We start from the raw sequence: 25,543 nt of genomic DNA on the forward strand, positions 1-25,543 counted from the left end.
AATTGGAACACTTGTTGTTGTAACTCTTTGAGCGCCAGTACTTTCCTTGAGGTAGGAGGAGTTGATTTGAAGGAAATTTGACAGAATTTTTTATTGTTTCAAAGAGATTTTTCAATTTTTTCATTGTTGTTTGTGGCCTTACCTGCATCATCATTCTACCACCATATCATCCTAGGTCTAGTTGGGACTTTGCACCTGTCTCAGATTTGATCTGTGGCACTTGGCAGGTGGTCCCATAGGAACTCCCAGTTTCCTTCAATGTTACAAGGCTGTAGTTCCTCCTCCTTGTTAAGTTTCTCAATTAGGGTGTCCCTAAATCTCTGACCATTTAAAGGATCATATATTTGAACTCAGAACGTAAAGAGAGACAAAATACCGCTAAGCATTTTGCCCAGCGTGCTAATGTTTCTTATTTCTTTACTGCTCACAAGGGGCCACACTCAGAGGGGACAAACAAGGACAGACAAACAGATTAAGTCGATTATATTGACCCCAGTGCGTAACTGGTACTTATTTAATCAATCCCAAAAGGATGAAAGGTAAAGTCGACCTCGGCGGAATTTGAACTCAGAACGTAAAGACAAACGAAATACCGCTAAGCATTTCACCCAGCGTGCTAACATTTCTGCCAGCTCGCCGCCTTAATATACACCAATATTACAAGAATGAAGGAAGGCATTCTTGAGAATTTATTTCCTCAACTCATTCTGTCTATCATCTCATTTTTCTCTCATTATGTCTGTGTGGACACACACTTGACATAGCAGAGGCAGTGTGTGTGTTTGTGTGTGTTCAGAAACATGACTGCGTATGGAATGTCTTGATGAAAGCCATGTAAAGGCTTGCAGTTTGCAGTAAGGATGTCCAAGTTCAGTTATGATGATGGTGGCAGTGGTGGAGGAGGACTCTCCTGTTACTGAACGACCACACAGATTATTTTGTTTACAGCGATCAAATGTTTGCGTACACATTAGCTCACTCCTTCCATCAAATCAACATTACCTGTTCAGGTGCACAATGCGGCACACAGATGTTGAGATGATCAGAGAAATGTGAAATAAGGTGTTTTGCCCAAGAACACAACACATCACCCAGACCAGGAATTGAAACCACAATCTCACTATCATGGGTGTAACACCCTAACCATGAGGTCACATGACTTCACAGATCCAGATAAGTTATAAAATATTATCACAATTATATGAGTGTGATTGTCGTTGGCACTCCGTCGCTTATGACGTTGAGGGTTCCAGTTGATCCGATCAACGGAACAGCCTGCTCGTGAAATTAACATGCAAGTGGCTGAGCACTCCACAGACACGTGTACCCTTAACGTAGTTCTCGGGGATATTCAGCGTGTCACAGTGTGACAAGGCTGACCCTTTGAATTACAGGCACAACAGAAATAGGAAGAAAGAGTGAGAGAAAGTTGTGGTGAAAGAGTACAGCAGGGTTTGCCACCATCCCCTGCCGGAGCCTCGTGGAGCTTTAGGTGTTTTCGCTCAATAAACACTCCCGGTCTGGGAATCAAAACCGGGATCCTATGACCGCGAGTCCGCTGCCCTAACCACTGGGCCATCGCACCTCCATGAGTGTGATTGTATATGTATGTATATATATGTATATATATATGTGTATGTGTGTGTGTATCAAGCTCTCTATCTAAACCTGAAATTAAAAGTGAATTATTTCTTCTTTGGCAGGTATCTTCACCGGTTCCATTGTTTTAAGTATGGTGGTTTTTCTTCTCAAAGGCTTTTTCCTCTGACAAGCTTAAAATTTAGTGATTTCTTCTGGTTCAAACAACTTTTATCTTGGTATTGCAAACCGTGAGAAAAACAAAAAAAAAAAAACATACAAAAAAAAAACCAAACAAACAATTTTAAGCCAACTGATGATAATTGAGGAAGAGGATGATGTCCAAGAGTGAAGTGATTGGTTGAGAGAAAGAATGGAAAATAAAAATAAAAAAAACGTAAAAATAAAATGGTAAAAAAAAAAAAAGAAATGTAAATGGAACATTAACATCGAAATATTTTTCCAACAAAATTTGATAGAGAAGAATAAAGAAAAAGAACAAAATAATGAATAAAAAAATGAGAGTTGAATGTGTAAACCATTCCAAAAATCTCTGACAGCAGAGAAGGCTGTTCAGTGAGTTAGACTCCAGTTTTGAAATTTAAAAGAATTTTACAATTTTTATTATGTTTTTATTTTTTAAAAATTTTATTGGTACATTTTTTTTTTGCGTGTTGCACATTGCTTCTAGTTGCTTATTTAATGTGGTATTTTCGATTTGTTTTTCCTTTTTGTTGTTATTTTATTGCCTCTATATTGTTATTTGAAGCAAAGAATGATTCTTGTGTCATTTATGGATATATTAATAGGGATATACCAATGAACTGTTGTTCAATCCTCTGATCCAAAGAAACAAGTATATATGTTTGTAACCTTTACATTTGTTTTCTTTTCATTTAAAATTTCTCACTCTAAAAAACATGGAATTCTTGTAGTGGACAACATAAGACCAACTTCAGCAACTGAATATTGGTTCCTTAACTTATAGCACCCACATACACTGCTACAAATTCTCAGAGTTGTAGGAGAGTCGGATAGACTGCTTTGTGATATTCGTTCTGTCTGTCGGCAAACTGTGTTCAAATTTTACCAACAACAAATTTATGTCTCATTTGTTTGAGATCGATAATGAAAATGCAGGTCAAGGATGCTGGATTGGTGGAACTGTTAAAGGGTCAAGATATATCATACTGACATCTGAATGGTCAAGCAGCTGTTTCAAAACCCAGTCATAGTGCTGTAGGAGCTGTGTGAAGCAGCTTCTTCTTGGATGAAAGCCATGCTGTATATTGTTCAGTTGGTCATTTTCTTCTTGGAATATTATCAACTTCTTTCTGATGGTTCGTTCCATGACTCTGCTGATATGTGGAGTCAGAGAAATTGGCCTGTAGTTTTTGGCCTCTGCTCTGCTTCCACCTTTGTGGATAGAGCATATAATACCTTCTTTTAGCTTTTTAGGAAGTTTACCACTTGCAAGGGAGCTGTGAAAAAGTATATCAAGTGGTTTCGCCAAAGCCTGCTTACATGGCTTGAGGAGAATAGCTGGGAAGCCATTGGGACCAGTTGCGGAGCTTGAACTCATTTCATTCAGGGCCACTGTTACATCTGTCTTCTCAATGTTGATGTAATCGATGGTTGATGCCTTCTTTTGTAGGACCACAATATTAAAGAATTCAGACAAGTTTTTTATCTGCATGTGTCCCACTTGGACACATACAGATATATACAGATATATACATACAGATACATACATACATACATATGTGTGTGTGTATATATATGTGTGTGTGTGTATCTATCCAATATACTGCTGGGAGAGTACCCGATTATTGTTACACTAGTGTTATACCAAGTGCAATAAATGGGAGCAGGTAAAAGGGGTTTTTTTTTACCCTAAATTTGTATATCAATTAGAAAATGGAGGATAATATGCTGAACCCAGCGACTTGCAGACGGTGTATCCCGTTGAATTCATTAACTTAATTCATAGCTAAAGTGACAACCCCCCCCCCCCCCCCTCACAAAGTACAGGTGTTTATGACATGGTTTGTCATAAACACCCGTACTTTGTGGTTTTTTTTGTCACTTTAGCTATGAATTAAGTTAATGAATTCAATGGGATACACTGTCTGCAAGTCGCTGGGTTCAGCATATTATCTTCCATTTTCTAATTGATATATATATATATATATATATATATATATATATATATATATATATATATATATACACACACACAAATACATATTTGCTTGGAGAGAAGATAAATGAGCATCCAGCACCTATTGCAAACGACTGTAAATGAGGAAGGGAGATAACCTCAAGGAATCAATGATTCTCCCGAATTATTAACATTCTATTAAAAAAAAAAAATTCCAACAAACGTGTATTTTCCAAACTTTCAATTATATTGTTCTGGTGTGGTTATCTCTCTTAATGGTAGCTTCTGGAGATTGATACATACACGGGAATTTCCTTGCCGGCCAATTTCATGGATCTCTCCACCCATATCTCTCTCTTTACATACACACATAAATACATACATACATACATCACTACAATAAGATATTATAATGAAATATTAATATATTAAGATATATTAATGACATTATAATATAGGTGGTTCATTAGCGTTTAAAAACCAAAAAAAGAATTAATAAATGAGGGTACAAAATAGCATTGGTGATTGCTTGAAATGAGAGTCAAAATTTAACTCAGAAATCCATTAAAAACACTAACCTCATGATATTTACGGGATTCAGCAGCACCTATACATACATACATACATACATACATACATATACTACAGGCTTCTTTCAGTTTCCATCATCCAAATCCACTCACAAGGCTTTGGTTGGCCCGCGGCTATAGTAGAAGACATTTACCCAAGGTGCCTGCAATTCTTGATACTGAATTATATATAAAAAATACAATAGGTTTTTTTTTTTAACACTGAATGGCTGTTGGGGTCCATTGGCAAAAAAAAAAAAATGGTTGTGAACGACCTCCACACACGCAAACATAGTCTCTATGTCTGCGTGTCGAGATGTAAGCATATAATAAAATAGATATATGTTGATATAGAAAAGCATAATTTCTACGCATGACTTATAATATAATCGTTTTCTGCTGCTGCTGTTACAAAATTTATTAATATGTGTATATGTGTGTATGCATTTATGTATACAAATATCTATAAATGTGTGTACGCAAGCGAGTATTTACGTATATATCTGTTGATATATGTATACTCGCCCATTTTATTTTACGTGAAAGGTGACAATGAGCTACACAAATTCATCGCTTCCCACTTCTATCATCTGTTACTAATAGCTTTGTTCTCGTCTAATAAAGATGGCGGAACTGATGAATGGATGACAATGTATTTTGGGACAGACATGTTTTATCATAAAACTTGAAGTCTCTTAATATACAGTATTTCCTATATGTATACTTTTCACATATGTCAAACTATACCTTGTTGTGAGCACTCGTTTGTTCTGGCATATTAGCCGAGTCATTGAAGCGATAAGATGCTTGAATGCTTTGCAAAATTTGTGCTGACAGTGGTATTTTAAATTCAAATCCCATCAAAAGCAACTGTGTGTGTGTGTGTGTGTGTGTGTGTGTGTGTGTGTGTGTGTGTGTGTGTGTATTTTCTGTAAATGTATGTATGTCACGTTCATCTTTTTGTCTCCTTTGTCTTGACATTGCTTGGTAGTTTTAAAAGAGCAACAATGTGATAGAGGTGAGTGTTGGCAATAAGAAGAGCAATCAAACATACCAAATATGCCTGAATAAACTCTATTGGACACATGCAAGCAAGAAAAATTGCATGATATAACGATTATTTATATATATATATATATATATGTGACACTTATTCAGTAGCCATGATAAAACTCAGAAGAGATGTTGGCGTGGGCTACCACCCTGGCATCCGAAACTCGGAGTTTTATCATGGCTACTGAATAAGTGTCACATATTTTTACAGATAAATTCCTCTATTTGCATAATATCGAGGTCTCTTTCTTTCTTTTGTTGTCCTTCCTGTCAAATATATATATATATATATATATATATATATATATATATATATATATATATATATATATATATATATATATATATATATATATATATATATATATATATATATATATATATATATATATATATATATATATATATATATATATATATATATATATATATATATATATATATATATATATATATATATATATATATATATATATACATATATATACACACAGGTGCAGACGTGGCTGCATGATAAGAAGCTTGCTTCCCAACCACATGTTTCCGGGTTCAGTCCTACTGCGTGGCACCTTGGGCTAACCAAAGCCTTGTGAGTGGATTTGGTAGACGGAAACTGAAAGAAGCTCATCGTATATATATACATACATACACACACACATATATATATGTGTGTGTGTGTGTGTTTGTGTGTCTGTGTTTGTCCCCCCACCTTTGATGTTGATGTGTTTATGTCTCCGTAACTTAGTGATTTGGCAAAATAGACTGATAGAATAAGTACTAGGCTTACAAAGAATAAGTCCTGAGGTCGATTTGTTCAACTAAAGCCGGTGCTCCAGCATGGCCGCAGTCAAATGACTGAAAGAAGTAAAAAGAGTGATATGTTGAGTATATCTGGTGATTTCGGTGACGCATGTTTAGTTTTGTCATATAGGGTAATGTCATATCAAAAAAAGAACAAAAACACAAAAACCTAGTGTAGTTATCATCGAACATCGTCATCGGAGATGCTCTAGAAAGAGCGTTATTAATCTATTAAAAAGGTGAAACAGAAGTGGTGAGTGCCATGCCTTTCCCAACGTCTTTAGCGAAAGTGTTAAAACCGTACAAAGATAAAATGTTATGGATAGCTTATGATGAAAAGTAAATTAAAACAAGACCCTTTGTTTTTACCTTGAAAACGGAATAGGGCCGAGGTTGAAGATATTGGGTAACATAAAGAAGTTTTCAGGGAGGTTAGCAGATGTAGAGGATAACTGACAGAACGATGAGGTTGACAGTCTCACACACACACACACACACACAAATGCAATCTCTGTCTCACACACACACCCACTGAAGCACAACTATGGTCACATATGTGACAATACATAAGACAGCCCCAGAAAGGTAACTGAATAACAGCTTTAGTAATTCGTGTTTTATATGGTATGGTGACCTATAAGGAGGATGTTCAGCATGTGTAATGGTCAATGGGGGCAAAGTGTCAAGGCAGGATCCGTAACTATCCTTCTAGGGACTCTCTCCAAAACATCACAACTTCTTGAAGTTTGAGAAGGATTCCTCAATCAAGACCCGAAAGCACTTTTTCTAAATTTCTCTCTGACATTCTGGTGTTATCGAACTGTGTATCAATCATTTTCAGCAAAAATCATATAAAAATTGCCTTCTAATGCTCCAAAAGTTTATTTCTACTTAAACAACACTGAGTTTGTCATAGAATGTCTCCATCCGGAAAGACCGAGATATTGCGGTTGGGATTCTTAGTATAATATTGCTCGGAGCTGAAGCAAGGTGAGAAATTTGTTATAAATGTTTAAAAAAAAAAAAAAAAAAAAAAGTAAATAAAGAAACTGGTCCTCCGTCGGTTATAATGACAAGTGTTCCAATCGATCCGATCAACAGAACAGCCTGCTCGTGAAATTAACGTGCAAGTGGCTGAGCACTCCACAGATACATGTGCCTTTAATGGAGTTCTCAGAGCGATTCAGCGTGATACTGAATCTGACAAGGCTGGCTCTTTTGAATTAGAGGTACGACTCATTTTTGTCGGATGGGAGGACTGGAGCAATGTGAAATAAAATGTCTTTCTCAAGGATACAATCCACTGCCGGAAATCGAACACACAGTTGCTTATGCTAGATGAACGATGAACTCTAACGTTCATTGAAAGATGACAGTCTCTTATGCATCTTCGCAAGATCTTTGAGATTGCTTGGTTATACAGAGAAATGTTTAAAAAATATTAGTGATAGAGGCAGTATTAATACCAAGAGGTAATATCTATCCCCACCTAAACATGGATGTTCAGTTAGAACACATGATACTGCAGTAAATACCACGAGAGAAACTTGTTTATATCGCTAGCAGAGAGAGGTAAATCCCCACCATTGCCAGCACTGAGACCTCCAGATCAAGTGATTTCAACCTATCTTGGTCTTATCAATGACGGATGCTCGACTGCCAGAGATAGCAGCGATTCATCTCCTTACCAGCGATATAGAGAAAAGCAGTGCCAGAACAGGCGTTGGTGTCATGATTAGCCAGTGAGCTTGTTAACAAAATATATATTAGCGACAGAGATAGTCTTAATACCGAGAGGTAATCTTTATCTCCTCTTAAAAGTAGATGTTCTTCTGTTAGAAAAAAACTATACTGTGATAGTTACCCTGAGAGAAAATCCCATGTTGGCTTTTGGCACAAAATGCACTCTTGTTCATATCACTAACGGGGAGATAAATCCCTGCCACCTCCAGCACCGAGACCACCAGATCGCATGATTTCGACCTTCCTTGGTCTTATCAATGATGGATGCTTGACCGCTAGAGATAAACGTTTAAGACAGAATCTGAACAGATTGGCGGTGTTCGGCGTCAGTAAAAATAACACTGTGAAGTTCTCGAATTTGGATAAGTTTCTATTCTCTCGCATGAAGGAAGGGTCAGTTCTGAATAGTAAAACTTCAAATTTCCCTTCTGTCTACAGCATACAAACTGATGGAAACTTGACAATTTGACGAATTCATAACGGTCTCTAGCATGGAAACTGAGGATACATAATTGTGAGTTCATTTGACCTGGTAGAAATAGCAGCCAAATCTTCCCTCTAATTACGCCATGCCATTAAAAAAGGGAAGAAATATTTAACAAAGTAATCCTAGATATACAGAAGAAAAACCTGGCTGGTCACAACTAGAATACCTTTGATAAGTGTTTGTGAATTAAGAATTTTAGTTAAACAATAATAACAACCTAGAGGGGTGTGGCAGTGGCCGTGAGGTTAAAATATCGGACCATAAACGATTAAATCCTGAACAAGGCACTAAAGAGCCCCACCGTTCTTATCTGTGATTGAAAATATCAATTATGAAGGTTCCCATATTTACAAGACAAAACAAAAAGAAGACAAAAAGGAGGAATAATAAATTAACAGAAAATATTTTTCACCATAAATATTTTTTTGCCTAATTCCAAAAGATCGTTAAAATTTAGAAATGATACTTAAGTTTTTCTTGTATCTCGGGAGGGTAATTTTGCCAATAATAAACACACGCATGGGTTTTATTTCACTTCTTTCATTATTATTAATAAACTAGTTAACCATTTAAGCAATTAACTAATCGCTTGTAATCGGTTAAGTTTGTCAAAATGTTTTCGTTACCATTGGTGATCTCATCAATGACAAACCTTCTCTACTCCTGTTCTCTATCTAACTGATTGATTGATTGATTGATTGACCGAATGATTAATCAAACAATCGATTAAATTAATTGGTTAAATGCTAAAGAAATGACTAATAATAATAATAATAATAATAATAATAATAATAATAATAATAATAATAATAATAATAATTACAGAAATATAGTAGAACTAATGCGTGTATTTATTATTGACATAATGACTCACTCAAGGCCCAACAAAATTTGCTTCAAAACAAGAAATCACATCAAGATTCTTGCAAACCAAATACAAAAACGAAATACGTAAGTTTTTAAAATTAGTTTCAAATTTTGGAACAAGGCCAGAAATTTTAAGAGAGGTGTAAATCGATCGCATCAACCCCAATTTTCAACAGGTACTTATTTTACTGACTCTGAAGGGATGAAAAGCAAAGTCGACCTTGGTGGAATTTGAACTCAGATCGTAAAGACAGACGAAATGTCGCTAAGAATTTAACCCAGCGTGCTAACGATTATGCCAGCTCAGCGGCTTTGCTTAAGTTTGTAATGTTACAAAAAGAAACAAAAGTAGCAAACTGTCAAGCTGGCCGAATCGTTAGCTCCCACCAGGGAGAATACTTGGCTGTATTTCATCTCCATATTCTAAGTTCAAATTCTGCCAAGGTTAACTTTGCCGTTTATCCTTTTGGGTCGATTAAATAAGAACCAGCTGAGCACTGGAGTCGATGTAATCGGCTTAACCCCCTCACCCGAACCTGCTGGCTTTGTGTCAAAATTTAAAACCAACATTACAAAAGAACCATAACATGAACTGCCCAACGTCTATTGTAGTTCAGCGCAGCATGTCAAGGTTTTGTTTTCTCAATGCCTGAATGCTGTAAACACTAATTAATTAACAGTCAAAAAATCCATTAAATATTCTCTCTATTAGGACACATTTTATTTCAAAGTAAAATCTTATTAAAATTCACCTCATGGCTTTCTGATAGTTTACCTCTAGTCTGGTTCTCCTCCCACCCTCAAACGGGCCATTTTTTTCTTCTTCACTGTAACAACCCGATATATGGTAAAAACGACCTTATATTAATTTTACATTTCATATAAATTTTTGTCTACCTTAGTTACTCTTTTATTCTTTTACTTGTTTCAGTCTTTTGACTGTGGCCATGCTGGAGCACCGCCTTTAGTCGAGCAAATCGACCCCAGGACTTATTCTTTGGAAGCCTAGTACTTATTCTATTGGTCTCTTTTGCCGAACCACTAAGTTACGGGGACATAAACACACCAGCATCGGTTGTCAAGCGATGTTGGGGGGACAAACACAGACACACAAACACATACACACAAACACATACACACAAATACATACACACATATATATATATATATATACATATATACGACGAGCTTCTTTCAGTTTCCGTCTACCAAATCCACTCACAAGGCTTTGGTCGGCCCGAGGCTATAGTAGAAGACACTTGCCCAAGATGCCACGCAGTGGGACTGAACCCGGGACCATGTGGTTGGTAAGCAAGCTACTTACCACACAGCCACTCCTACGCCTAGTTAGTTATATTCATCTTTTATCTGCTACTGGTTTCAGCTAAAGGCTGGGTCCATGCTGAAGCACCGCTTTTCAGCATGTTTGAGTCTCCTTTCTGTACTGTTTTTTGGTGAAGAAGCGAGTTGGACGGCGCCGCTCTACTCTGTGCCTCCTGTCACGATGTGGGTTCATCTGGGATTTCAGACAGAAATTTGTCCAGATGCTTTGTGAAGATCTCCCCATCTATACCTCACAAATTTTTGAGGTTGTTTGGCAGGATGTTGAACAATTGCGGGTCCCCTGAAATTCAGGACTGGGTCCTTATTCGAGATGGAGGAGACGAGATCTTTGATATTATGTTGTGCTGTCCAGTTCGGTGGTTGGTGTAGCTTTTAATTCCAAAATTGTTGATATTTAGGCAAAAAAAAGGCATTCAGTTCAAGTTCTGTCTTCTCTTTGAAATTAATAGAAATGGTCATGTTTTGATGGATACCTCTCAAAGCAGAAATTCTCTCTCTCTCTCTCTCTCTCTCTCTCTCTCTCTCTCTCTCTCTCTCTCTCTCTCTCTCTTCTGTCTCTCTCTTTCACACACACACACACAATTATACTATGTGTGTGTGTGCATATATGAACACACACGAATACACACGTTTGCTTTTATGCAAATGTGTATAGAAATAATCGAACATGAAAATTGAAAGATTTCTCCATATTTTTTTAGTTGAGTGCCATGTTTATATTCCTTTATCACAAGGAAAAGATTGAAAGTGACTTCGAAGTTACCACTTACTTGCCGTAATGTTTCTGATAACAGGAAGCCGAAACTTCGAGGCCAGTGCTAACATTTATCGTGTAAAGACAAGTATGTGTACACACACACACACACACACACACACACACGAAATTGTTTGTACTATTAGGTGTACGATTGTTTCAAACTCCACAGATTATATTCCAGAAAACGTATCACTGGGATTGACACAACCCTAATAGTAAAACGCGTGTTGGAACTTTTTATATAAATGTGTGCGTATACTTATTTCTCGTGTGTATGTGTGTGTGTAATGTATGTATACACACACACACACCGGTTACACAAATTGTCACACTGGTTGTAACCCCAATTGCAACACGTTGTAACATCAGTTGTATCACCAGTTGTAACACTAATTATATCACTGACTGCAACACTGGTCGTAACAATGACTGTTGCACCTAGAATTGTATCACTAGTTGTAACACCGGTTGTATCACTGGTTGTAACACCAGGTCGTAACAATGTTTGTAACAGAAGTTGTAACATCAGTTGTATCCCTTGTAACACCAGTTGTAATAATGACTGTACCACTAATTGTATCAGTGATTATAGCACCAGTTGTAACATTGCTTGTTACACCAGTTGTAAGACTAATTCATCACTGGTTGTAACACAAGTTGCCTCCTGATTGTAACACCGGTTGTATCACTGGTTGTAACATTACTTGTAACATATGTTGTAACACAGGTGGTAACACCACTTGCTATACTGGACCTAACACCAGTTGTAACACAGATTGTAACACCAGTTGTATCGTTGGTCGTAACACCTGTTGTGATACACATTGTAGTATCAGTTGCGTCATTGGTTGTAACAACAGTTGTAACACTGATTGTAACACCAGTTATATCTCTAGCTGTAACACTAGAAAGGGCATCGCAACTAACATTCATGATACCGTTTCACTCACAAACTCTTTTCTTTATTAACCATAAAGGTAAAAAAATACGGTACAAGTGGACGATACAAGGACGGACAAGGGGTCGGGGGACAAATGGAACATATAATCGATGATAAGTATAAAATTCGGATGAAAAACAAAAATATGAATGAAAAAACAATTACGAAGTGAGGCACGTGGCCGACCCCACAAACCACATTCCAACACTGAATCCTTTGGTAGACTCTTTAATTTCTCGCGAAAAAAGGTTCATTTACTCTCAACACTCTTGCTACGTTCATCCATCTTTTCCGAAATATTCTGTGCGACAGGCATCTCCTCCCCATCCTAATTTTCCTCTTCATACGGAAAAGGAAACAGTTCACCAACCCAAGGCTGGAGTCCGCCAACTGAACAGAAATCTCCGTCTTTTTGCTTATACTCATTTTTTGTTTATTTGTTTTGTTTTCATCTAAATGATTGAATTGTTAATCTCTTCTTTGTGTAACAGTTTCTATATAAAAATGCAATCTAATATAATTAGACATGTCTCTTTGTTGTGTAGTTTATTATTGTTTTATTTCCATCACAGCTAGGTATCTTAGCTACCTAATGCATTATCGTGGAAGTAGTTTGTGTGTGCTTTTAACTATGTAGATGTAGAATGAATACTTGGGCGTAAGTATCTATGTATGCATATATGCGTTTGTATATATGTATGTATGTTATATACAGACAGACAGATTTCGCATATGTAAGTAAATATGTATATATTTGCGGTGTGCACATTTGTACAAGAGAGTATGTGTAACTGAAGTTATACATATGTGTGTGTGTGTGTGTGTGTGTGTGTGTGTGTGTGTGCCTCTGTGTGTGTGTGTACATATATATACATTTATATGTATATATTATTTAATAGACACAATAGATGTTTTTATATGCCGTTAATAATTTCTTGTGGTGAGGACATGTTAAACAATGTATTATAATACGTCTGACATCTCGGCACAGTCATCAGACACAGCCCACATGTCATATATATATATATATATATATATATATAGAGAGAGAGAGAGAGAAAGAGAGTCGTTAATAAGGGATTATCTATCCGGGCAAAATACTTCTCAAACTCTTTGCTAATATAAATATCACAGGCGCTAACAAAAGGTTTTCAGATTAATATAGCACTCCAGGGAATCTTAAGGCAAGATCCGATGTGGAAGTCCAGCACCAGTCGACTTCGTTAATTCATGGTTGCATTCCCCAGTGAATACGATCGTTCTCATAGTGTGATATACAAGAAAAGGCATAAATGATAGGCTTCACGTATTTCAATTTTCTTCATTTGTGCACCCTTATGTATAAATAAAGAAATATGTAAAGCCCATTATTTATGCCTTTATATATATATATATATATATATATAGATAGATAGATAGATAGATAAATAGATAGATAGATAGATAGATAGATAGATAGATATATGAGGTAGTTTTGGCGAAGCATTGTGCGGTATAACGTTAAAGAAGGTTGTTTTGTGTAAGGCAGGATCAATGCAAAAAGGTACAAGGTGAACTACAAAAAAAAAAAAAAAAAGTTGCAGTTTTACCCTGTATTTCAATATTTCGGGGGTGAAGATTCCTTCTTCAGGGCATGTGGAAAAAGTCGTTGCTCGTAATAGGCATGCAAAATTTTAAGATCAGTTTAAATATGTTTGGGACATAATTGATCTGTAAAAAGGCCATTTTTACTGCGGTTTACCTGGCTTTGGGTAACAAGTCATAAAATACCAGCACTTGTTTCACAGCACCTCACCTTTTCTGGCTGAATGCTCTTCTAGCTCCTTAGCAATCGTCAGCACCGGATACCAAACAGGATAATGATAACCTTGAAATGGTTTTGGAAATCATAGCCTCGTTACAGAAAACCAATAGCAAACACCAAATGACTGCTTGTGAAAAGTTTGCTTATTTCACAACATTGCTTCGTGTGCTTGCTATAAAATTTGCGGCCGTTTGTGGACCGTCATTGGATATTCTCAAATGGCTTTCTATAAGGAAGCTATCACCTGAAAAATGGTCTTTTTATGGATCAGATATATCACAAGGCAAAAGTTCACACACACACACACACACACACACACACACACACACACACACACACACACACACACTCTAAAAACATTTTGAGCTGTAATATTTAATGTAGTCGTTTGTTGTGGCCATTCAGAAAGTGACCAATAGTTTCATGTTTGTTTTTGCTCTTGGCAATATTGGTGACTCACCAGATCCACTTTAACGAAATTCTTCGCAGCGAAAACCTCCTGGGAGAGACGGTTTCATAGATTTTCTTCATTACCATGTTGACCAAGACTGTATTCTTACCTCCATTAGTAAAGAGGTTATGCGCCTCCGGCCAACGGGTCTGATGGCTCGCCTATATTACTAAGAGCAATAGTAGACGTGAAACCAATGCTAACTTTCTAACCGGGCATAACCAACCACGGAGAGAGAGAGGAGGAGGACAAGATTATCCAGTACCGAAGATTATTATAAAGTAAAGCAACAACAAGGTAAAACATTTAGGTACTACTAAAGCAGCACGGTCCCGAACGCGCAGTCGCGCAGTCACGCGTCCGCGCTAGCTAGTCGTGAGTGGTCGATCCTAACCCTAACCCTATCCCTAACCCTAACCCTAACCCTAACCCTATCCCTAACCCTAACCCTAACCCTATCCCTAACCCTATCCCTAACCCTATCCCTAACCCTAACCCTAACCCTATCCCTAACCCTAACCCTAACCCTAACCCTATCCCTAACCCTATCCCTAACCCTAACCCTAATCCTAACCCTAACCCTAACCCTAACCCTATCCCTAACCCGCGTGTGCAAATGAATACGTGTTTAGGGTTAGGGTTAGGGTTAGGGTTAGGATCGACCACTCACGACTAGCTAGCGCGGACGCGCGACCGGGACCGAGCTGCTTTAGTAGTACCAAACATTTATAGTCAGAAAGAACAATTCCTTACATTGGCAGAAAGTATCGATTCCAGTATATGACTGCAACAAAACGTAAAATCGACCCTGGCGTGATTTGAAGTTAAAACTTAAAGGATCGTCAGTATTTAGTTCGGCATTGTTCTGTTCCTATCACCTGACCACTACTTTACTATCGCTAGAAAAAAAAACAAAACAAAAAAAAAACAATCATATAACTTCAGCTTTCTTTTCAACGTTTGTTTTGTCTCTGTTTAACCCGTATGGTGGCATAAATGCCAAGAAACGAAGAAATGGGTGCCTAGCAATGAAATTTGGTAAAATGGGAACGCCGTATATAGATTCTTCTTCCTTTGCTTTCTGGTTCTTTTGATTGCCCAGTTCATCGGCGTCTTTGCCGCTTTCTTCTACACTGTCTTCCAAGCCTCGTTCTTTTAATGTTCCTTTTGATTTTTTTTTTTGAAAACATAAGAAAGAAAAAAGAAAGGTTTTGTTTAGTATTACAGGCTTTCCATTTTCAGTTAGAATTGAAATATAATCTTCTTTACTCTAGGCATAAGGCCCGAAACTTTTGGGGAAGGGGTCAGTCGATTAGATCGACCCCAGTACGCAACTGGTACTTATTTTATCGACCCCCAAAAGGATGAAAGGCAAAGTCAACCTCGGAGGAATTTGAATTCAGAACGTAAAGACAGACAAAATACCAAGTATTTCGCCCGGCGTGCTAATGTTTCTTATTTCTTTACTGCTCACAAGGGGCTACACACAGAGGGGACAAACAAGGACATACAAACGAATTAAGTCGATTATATCGACCCCAGTGCGTAGCTGGTACTTATTTAATCGACCCCGAAAGGATGAAAGGCAAAGTCGACCTCGGCGGAATTTGAACTCAACGTAACGGCAGACGAAATACCGCTAAGTATTTCGCCCGGCGTGCTAACGTTTCTGCAAGCTCGCCGCCTTCGGAAGTGAAATCTAATGTAAGATATATAGCACAATTTGCCGACAAGGAAACAACAATCCCTCTCTTGTGACGAGTACAGTCCCTATATTTTAGCCATGACACTTAGTTCTCAATAGTCCAGACAACCTAGCTATAAATAAGATACCACATTGTAGTGTAGCGTACCGCTGTAAACTGTATTGCAGCAAATTGTATAACAAGAAGCTGTATAACAACAAAGTGTATAACATAAACTGTATGAATATTTAATTGACTCATAGCGCTAAGGCCTCATCTTCCAGCTGGAAAGCACCAAACAGTATATTGGCGTTTTGTGCAAAAAGAAATTTGTCTCTCATTTGCTTAGCTTTAAAGCAATGGTTCCCAAAGTGGGCGTTATTGTCCCCCTAGGGGCGGTGGAAAGTTCCAAGGGTGCATTGAAGAAAAGTGGGGTGAGAATGGGGAAGAGATTCATATAAAAAGTTGGGCAATAATAGGGGAGCGATTCATGTAAAAACAACAAAATAATGGGTTCATTAGGTTAAGTTTTATTTGTGAAATACAGTTGTTTTAAATTTGCTTCAGAAAGAGGTCTATGTTTGTGATGGTTAGTTGGGGAGGAGGACGCTAGGAATGTGGCCTGGGTGTTAAGGGAGCCTGAAAATGTTTCGGAACCACTGCTCTAAATCGAATGAAAGGCCAGTGGAACACTGAAGTCGATGGAAAGTTTGATAAATATATTTGTTCAAAGGTAGTCAGTCAGTCAAAACGTCTACACTTCATAGCTACTCAATAGGTGTAATACAGGTGTAACTAGTGTAATTGTATAGGTGTAATACACGTGTAATATAGTACATTATTTGCAATTGACGGATATTTGTCCTCATCTTGTTTGTTGTTAACACAACGTTTCGACTGATATACCCTCCCGCCTTCATCAGGTGTCTTGGGGAAATTTCGAACCTGGGTTCTCATTCCTAAAGTATTTTTCGGTGTTGTTGTTGTTGTTGTTATTATTATTATTATTATTATTATTATTATTATTATTATTTATTATTATTATTATTATTATTCAGGTCACTGCTTGGAATCGTACTCGGAATCTTGGGTTTAGTAGCACGCGCTCTTAACCACTACACCATATACCCGCGGGCAAATATCCGTCAATCGTAAATAATGTACTTAATTCCTCATCTTTTAAATATAGAACAGGTGTAATATAGGTGTAAGAAGGATAATTGTATGAACATCATGTCCACTGTCGTCGATGGAATTACGCTTAAAATTCCTTTGAATAAGACTTGAAAGCTTTGTCAATCAAACTACGATTAAAATTCTTTCTCTACATATTCTAATAAACAGGTGAATATTACGAAAAGGATAATAATTCTTCAGTAACATACCTGGCCATGCATTATCCAAGATCATTGCCAACAAACCTCCTAGAAAATTCGGATTGGTAAGAATAGCATGGACGGATCCGTCAACTTCTTTATAACCTGAAGAAAATATGAAATAAAGTTTCAATCCTCAAATGACTGTTAATTATTGATTGCAAAGGGTTGGTTATTGAATAGTTATCAAATGTCTTCTATTTTATACCCGTTGTTGATACTGTTTGAACATTTATCAACATTGTTGTCATACGTGAGTGAAGCCGTGTTGTCAAGTGATCAGAGGTGTTGACTCATGATTATAATGGCGTGAGTTCAATTTCTAGAGCAGGCGGTGCAGCTTGTCCTTGAGCTAGGTACTTCATTTCACGATACACCAGTCTACTCGGCTGTGTGTACCACCTGACAACTGGAGCAGCTCTCTTTCTCCTCTCTCTCACTCTCTCTCTCTTCAACTGTTATATCCTGGACATGCCACTAGACGGAGGAGGAGGAGGGCTGACGGAATGTCTATGTATGTCTACTTGCAACTATACAGGCACCTAAAACATTTAGAGAACGCACGGTACATGTTACCAAGACATATTCGCTTTCGAATCATAGTTAGTTACGTTTGTACTGTACTGCCTTACATGCTCTTTTGCGTGGCATGACTTTTTCTTTATTGAACGTCTCTTCCTCATGCGAATTTTTATCGAAAAGACTTTTTATCGAACAACTTTCTTATCGAAAATCTTTTTACATAGCCCTGAAACGATTTCCTCATTCAATATTTTTGCAAGTATATCATTTGGTGGAATAATTTTATCTCTAGACAGAATGTAGATTTCAAATTTTGGCACAAGGCCAGCAATTTCGAGGGAGGGGATACGTTGATTGCATCGACTCCAGTGTTCAACTAGTACTTTATTTTATCGACCCCGAAAAGATGAAAAGCAAAGTCAACCGCGGCGTAATTTGAACTCAGAACGTAGAAACGAACTCAGAACGTAGAAACGAACTCAGAACATAGAGACATAACGATTCTACCAGTTCGCCGCCTTATCTCTAAAAGAACTTCGGGAATATTCTTTTCTACTCTGGGCACAATGCCTGAAATTTTGGGGGAGGGAGCCAGTCGATTAGCAACGACTGGACAATAAGTTGTATGAAATAAATGATAAAACATGGAGATACAAGTGAAAAACCGAAAAAGCTTTTGACTCAACTTGGTATGAATCGATTGGATTTCTCGAATATAAATTTGGATAGGTAAGAGACACCATGCAACAATAAGTAACTTAACTGGCATATATTACAGAAAATTGCTTAAAACCAAGGAAACTAGTGACTTCTCTCGTATGTACTGTACTGTAAAGTATACACTAGAAAAAATTGCCAATGACTAATTATAGCACGAAGTATGCTGGGTTTTTGGAGTGCACAGGTTGGTCTCTTCATATACATGTGTTTCCTGTAGTCAAAGATATGTCATATCTAAACAAGAGGGCAGCCAATTTGACAGCCACGGACACCAACGTCCCATGTGACAGACTTGAAGAGTATCGGTGATACTTTGATATGCGATCTACATAACATGAAACAGCTTTGGTATGCGATCTACACTTTATATTGTGATCTACAAGAAAAGTTATACTTATCAAGAACAAGGAAAACACCTGTATCGGTTTCAAGAGAATGTCTGGTTAGAGAGTATGAAACATAAGTGTTAATAATAAGTCTATAAAATGTATAAAAATTTCAAAATTTCAATTCTCAATTTTTGACTTTTTTTAGCTGATTTTTGTTTGATTCGCCTCTAAAATTAGTAAACTTGTTTCTAATCTGCTTCATTTTAATTTTTTAAATAAATGTATAAAAATGTAAGAATGTTTTATTTAAGCCATATTAAATAAATAAAACACGTAGATGGTATACTTAAGTAGAATTTGACTCTTGTAGACGATGTTGGCTACGAAGATCGTTACCAAAGCAGCACCGATATATCTCTCAACATAGAACCGATGGTAGTCTGGTTAACTCACGAATAATGAATGTGTGTGTGTGTGCGTATGTGTGTGCGTATGTGTGTGCGTGTGCGTGTGTATGCGTATGCATGTGTGTGCGTGCGTGTGTGTGTGTTTGTACACACACACACATATACATAAAAGAAAGATGATGCAACTGCATACCTGTGGCGTACTGTTCCGGGTTATTGTGACTCCATATCGGTATAGATACACCGAATATAATGGAAACCCCGATGATGCTCATATTACGATGATTCATTTCCACTTTATGCATGTTGGATAAAATGACTCCAATGAAAGAACCAAAATAGATAAGTTGAACCCCGCCCAACACAGGCATCGGAATAGTGACGAAGAATGCTCCCATTTTACCAATAATTCCAAACAACATGTAAATAACACCAACAATTTGGAACACACGTCTGCTGGCAACCTGAAAAGAAAAGTTAAATGAAATAGGCAAGTTTGAAAAAGTTAATGCTTACATATATATTAATACACGTGTGTACAAATTTAGGAGTTTTATTAAACTCGAGTCATGAAAGCCTGTTTATTGATTTAAGGTTTAAACCAAACATTGATAAATGAAAAAAAGGCTAATCTCTCTCTTTTTATGACAGTTAGCTTTAATACATTCATCCTTGCTATTTGACAAACGAGCTGTTTGTCAATGAACTCATCTGCAAATTGGCTAATAGGCTAATATATATATATAGGAGGATGGGGAAAGTTTGTTACATGATCAGCTGAATTTGAACACTGCATCTGCTGTGAATCGTACCACTAATGCTAACCTCTACAGCAAACCGACAGTACAACTTTGTGCAAATTAGATAACTTTAAGTAACTAATGTTATAATACCAGCGGTCTGGCAACAAGGATCTCAGTTGATACAAATTGTGATTCAGTCGTGGTAAAATGAAATGTGTTGTAGCGTTGGTATATGGTTACATGTTCGGTGATACACACACATATACACACATATATAAATATATATATACTTACACAAACACACGCATACTCTTTATGTATGCATGTATGTATGTATAATGTGAATTTAGATCTAAGTACAGGTATACACAGGCTTTATCATAAACTTAATACAAACCTTAGATACATTCATAGTAATAACAATCACCCAAAAAGTATAACCCGATCAATAGTAGAAAAGATATCAATCCGAATTAATAATCTTTCAGCGAACGAGGAAGTATTTAAACTAAATGAGGGCTTTTATAATTTCTCATTAAAGATGGCAGGATGTAGAGAAAAATAAAAATGGTAGTAATAGTACAGATAATATAAGTAGCGAGAGGGACATACTGTCAATAATCATGATAGTATGCTTAATATGGAAAACGACACTAATCAAATAGAACATACAGTAGGAAGAGTTAAGGATAGGAAATCTGTGCAATCAGGATATAACAATAGAGTTCCTAGAATCAAAAAAAGAGTACAAATTTACTTGAATATGTGCCAAATAAAGTACAAAGTAGCTTAGATAGGAATGGACCTACTAAGAGGTCCCATTCAGATAGGGTAGATAAGTAATATATAAACTCTATAAATAGTAATATACAAATGATTGACAAATATAATGTCAAATATAATAGCAAACAAACCCAATGCCGTTATAAGAACCAGATGAAGAGATTACACACTTAAAAAAAAAGCTTAGGTAGAAATAGAAATATATACCTTAGGAACATGGATATCTCTAGCTATATCGAATGGCACATAATTCCCTTCGGAAAACAAATAATTTCCAATATTATAAAATTGTTTAATTCGGCATTGACTGAACATTTTCCAAAAGACAGTAAATACTATAGAATTTTTAATAAGAATCAGGTTAGATGAAAACTGAAAGAAGCCTGTCGTACATATATATATATATATATATATATATATGACTGAAACAAGTAAAAAATAAAAGAAGTCAATGCACCAGCTTACCCTTGTGATTGCTATAGCACCAATGTTACCACCATATGTACTCGTACCATGTCCAATTCCGAGTCCGCCAGCATACACAGTTGCTAATCCGTCGATGACAATTCCTCGATTCACCGAATGGTTTGGAGGAATAGGAACGTCACATATTTTGGCGCAAGCGTAATAATCAGCAATGGAATCCACGATTGAAGCCAAAGTTGCTATGAAGAAGCTTATCAGAGTGCTGACGGAAAAATTCATTGAGAATCCAAAATAACCTGAAAAAGAAAAGATAGAAAGGAAGAAAACAAAGTTTAGTTTCTCTCAGAAGGCAATTTGAAAGAACTAATAAAAGACACTCGCCAGTGCAGCGGCACCGAAACTTGGTTTCATGAATATAGGAAAGAAAAATATATGTAATCACTGTGTCCACCAGGTCTTGTATGTTATGGCTGAAGCACTCAAACAACAAATATAAAATCCTCACTACACTTTTATTGTCTTCCACAAAGAAGGCGTAGAGGGGCGATGTAAGGGTTATAAACAAAGGAAGGGTGAGGTCCGAATTTAAGAAGGTGATGTTTTATCATACTGTTCTCCAGAAAGAAAGCGTAGAGAGGAGATGTAAGGGCTATGAACAAAGGAAGGGTGACGCTCGGATTTAAGAAGGTGATGTTTTGTTTGGAGAGTTTGATGGCTGGGTTGGCCGTGTCTTGGGAAAGCACAAGAAAGAAACGACACAATATTTAAAGACACTGTTTTTGGTGATAATTTTCCAGAGAGATATTCTGCTGAATATGATTGGTTGTAACACAATCTATTAAGATAATAATCCTTTCTACTAAAGAGACAAGGCATGAAATTCGGTGGGAGGGGACAAGTCGATTACGTCGACCTCACTGTTTCACTGGTACTTAATTTATTGACTCCGAAAGGATGAAAGGCAAAGTCGACCTCGGTGAAATTTGAACTCAGAACGTACAGGCGGACGTAATTCCTCAGCCACTGATCTCGTAACGAGCAAATTAGTTAGTTCTAACATCTCTAAATGCGATATAAGTAGTAACAATACCAGACGGTAACATTTGTTTATATATTGTGAGTAGGGACGATTGGCTGCCATCTCTAGCAGGCAAGCATCCAGTAGCGATGACGGGGAAAGACCCAGAGACCATGGTCTACTGGTCTTGCCAAGTTGGAGGGGAATAATTCACTCCTTTACTCACAATATATCGGACACAAATTGTGTGTCGTTAACCAGCTGGAAAAGACATTTTCCTGGGGTTAAAATGTAGCATAGTTCTTTATAGAACAGCCATGTTATAGTGGCAAAAAAATGTTACTGTCTAGTAATCTGATATAAAAAAAAGAAAGGACGTTACAGAGAATAATAGAAACATAACAATGGTGTTGCCATTGGGTGCAAACCAGTTGGGAAAAGTTTTATCAAAATCGATTCACAAAAAAACGAGAAATCCTAAATTTCACTCCTAAGCTATTAGCGTGGTTCTGGGTGCATATATATACAGTTGTAGAAAAATCTCAAGAGAGCTGAACAGCAGAAGGTCCTCTACTTTAATTAATTAATTTAGTTATTTAAGGTTCAACTTGTGATGGAATTATTTACAAAACTTCTGATCCATTGACCCCTGCACTCAGCCGCTAAAGTGCATATCATCGATTGGGTGTGATGTTTCAGGCTTCTCATTAGTAGATCTGTTTAAACATTTAAATGTAACTGAACACTAGAATAATGTTTAAATCATCTTAACTCCCCCCCCCCCCCCCTTCTCTGTCCCAGAGAACTGCTCGCCGATTTAAAGCTAATATTTCACCTCAATTGCGGCCGCATTCCTCCTGTGTTATTTCACCTTGCAGATCTAGATAACAAACCATGTTACTATAGCATTTTTCATATATGTCAGTCTCCTGATTTCAAATTGAGATTACAACAGATAAGTCTTTGTTTGTTGTTGTTGTCGTTTGTATTGGAAGCTACTGATAATGGCTGTAACTTTATATATGACATTGATAGGACACGATCGACCCACATGCACGGCACCAACTGTCATCTTCATCTTTCTCCGTTCATGATACACTTCGTTGCTTATATTTTTTGTTGCTGGATCGCACGATCAGTCCTTCATAAACAGAGAGGAGTTCCTTTTTACGAGAAAGGAGCTTCCTTTGAGAGGGGATGAATTCTCCTTCGTTCAAGATCGTCTCCTGGCATTTCTCTCTTTCCATTTTTCAAAAGAAGCCTTTTGCAGTTGTGTGTGCATTGAGAGACATTTTTTGAATTTTTGTAAAACACTGTCCCAATCTCCTTCCACCTCTGTCCTTTTGTTCCTATCCTAAGAAATGGATGGAGTTGTACTACTGTGAGACGGGTCGTTTCTAGTACTCAACTGACCAGATTACATCTCTGTCTCTCCCCTTCTCTCTCCCACTCTCTCCCTCTCCCACACTCTCTCTCTCCCACACTCTCTCTCTCCCACACTCTCTCTCTCCCACACTCTCTCTCCTCTTCTTTCTCCCTACCCTCTCTCCCCTCTCTCTTTAAGATATCTTTTCATTTTATCATTGTATTATTTGATGCTGGAGATTCCGGAATCCTCCACCAGAAGGTGCCCCTTATTTAAACTGAACAAGGGAGGGCACACTTCCTTTGGCTACTTGACATGTAAAGCATTGTAAATAGTCCTTAAAATTTTTGTTAATATTGTATTATTTTGGAAGGTGGCGATCTAGCAGAGTTGCCAACACGCCGGGCAAAATGTTTAGCGGCATTTTGTTCATCTTTACGTTCTGCGTTCAAATTCTACCGAAGTCAACTTCGCCTTCCATCTTTTCAGAGTCGATAAAATAGGTACCAGTGGATCACTGGAGTCGATGTAATCGACTTCTACCCATCTCCCGAAATTGCTGGCATTGTGCCGAAATTTGAAACTAATATGTTATTTGTGCGGGGAGGATGGCTCTTTATAGCTTGATTCCTTAGATTCGCTACCCCATCCAATCTACATTAGGTCTGGATCGTCCTCGTGCATTTCATTTAATGTTCGAATTTTTTAAAGCTGTAACCTTTTGAATGATTGAGAAGCTCATTTCATTCAGAAATAGATTTTTCCTCATTGGAGATTAACTTCCCTTCATAGTAAGTCAGTTTGTCATTAACAGAGAGGTGTTCCTTTACGCTGAATATAAGCTTTCTTTCTTCGTGACCTCAAATATTATCCTGCTTACATAATTGTTTTTAGCGGAGGAGGGAGTCTTTTTACTTATATATATATATATATATATATATATATTCATCTATTTATTTATTTATTTATTAAACACTCTGTCACTAATTTTGAGTGATGCATTAAGATTTGTAAGTACATTCTCCCCATCCTAACCATATAACACTCTTTGTCATGTCAAGTCAAACCCACCAATCACCGATCATTCCCCACACACAAAGATGACAACAAGCCAGGATTCTGTATCATAATCGATATCCTTAAACAACACCGTTGTATTTCTCTGTCCCAAACACTGGGATACAATGGATTTCATCCTACGTCTGGACTATGTTTTCTAAATAAAAAACGATGCGCGTGGATCTGTATGTTCTACTTCGCGCAAAGAAGATTATCTCCTCTCCACAACATTCGACAGGGCCTCTTTCATCTGTTCCTTGGAGGGCAGTTAAAGAACTTACTCCATTGTTATACAACTTAATTTTCTTTGCTTTCCCCTTTAGTGTCGGGAAGAGAGACGCTGTTTTGCGAAACATGTGCTGTCCCAGTATTCTCTTGCCTTGTAAAATGTTTCATATTCAGCCAGTTGTGTTGTTCAACCATTTTGATGCCAACATGTCTAAGAACAATCCTGATTCTATGGCACAAACTTTCTGGTCTAAAATCATTTAGGTCAGTGGTTCTCAACCATTTTCTTTTTATCTGTGAACCTCTTTGATTTCTATTTTGCTCGC

General features: G+C 37.2%; 2 protein-coding genes across 3 annotated transcripts in view; one reads left to right on the plus strand and one right to left on the minus strand.

The window, feature by feature from the left end:
- LOC106879360 (uncharacterized) overlaps positions 1–2,456 on the plus strand; it is a 61,149-nt gene extending 58,693 nt beyond the window's left edge. For both annotated transcript variants that reach the window (XM_089339713.1, XM_089339714.1), the window contains one exon: positions 1,704–2,456. In XM_089339713.1, coding sequence (XP_089195839.1) covers positions 1,704–1,768 — 65 coding nt within the window. In that variant the 3' untranslated portion in view covers positions 1,769–2,456. The remainder of the gene's footprint in view (positions 1–1,703) is intronic.
- Positions 2,457–15,480: 13,024 nt separating this feature from the next.
- The window catches only part of LOC106879370 (solute carrier family 23 member 1), a 37,961-nt gene continuing 27,898 nt past the window's right edge, over positions 15,481–25,543 (minus strand). The window contains exons 9-12 of the mRNA XM_089339715.1: positions 21,586–21,842; positions 19,788–20,058; positions 17,626–17,721; positions 15,481–15,719 (exon numbers count right to left, since the gene is read on the minus strand). Coding sequence (XP_089195841.1) covers positions 15,487–15,719; positions 17,626–17,721; positions 19,788–20,058; positions 21,586–21,842 — 857 coding nt within the window. The 3' untranslated portion in view covers positions 15,481–15,486. The remainder of the gene's footprint in view (positions 15,720–17,625; positions 17,722–19,787; positions 20,059–21,585; positions 21,843–25,543) is intronic.

The sequence above is a fragment of the Octopus bimaculoides genome, chromosome 22 (assembly GCF_046866305.1).
Source record: "Octopus bimaculoides isolate indiv1 chromosome 22, ASM4686630v1, whole genome shotgun sequence".
In the NCBI taxonomy this organism is placed as follows: domain Eukaryota; kingdom Metazoa; phylum Mollusca; class Cephalopoda; order Octopoda; family Octopodidae; genus Octopus; species Octopus bimaculoides.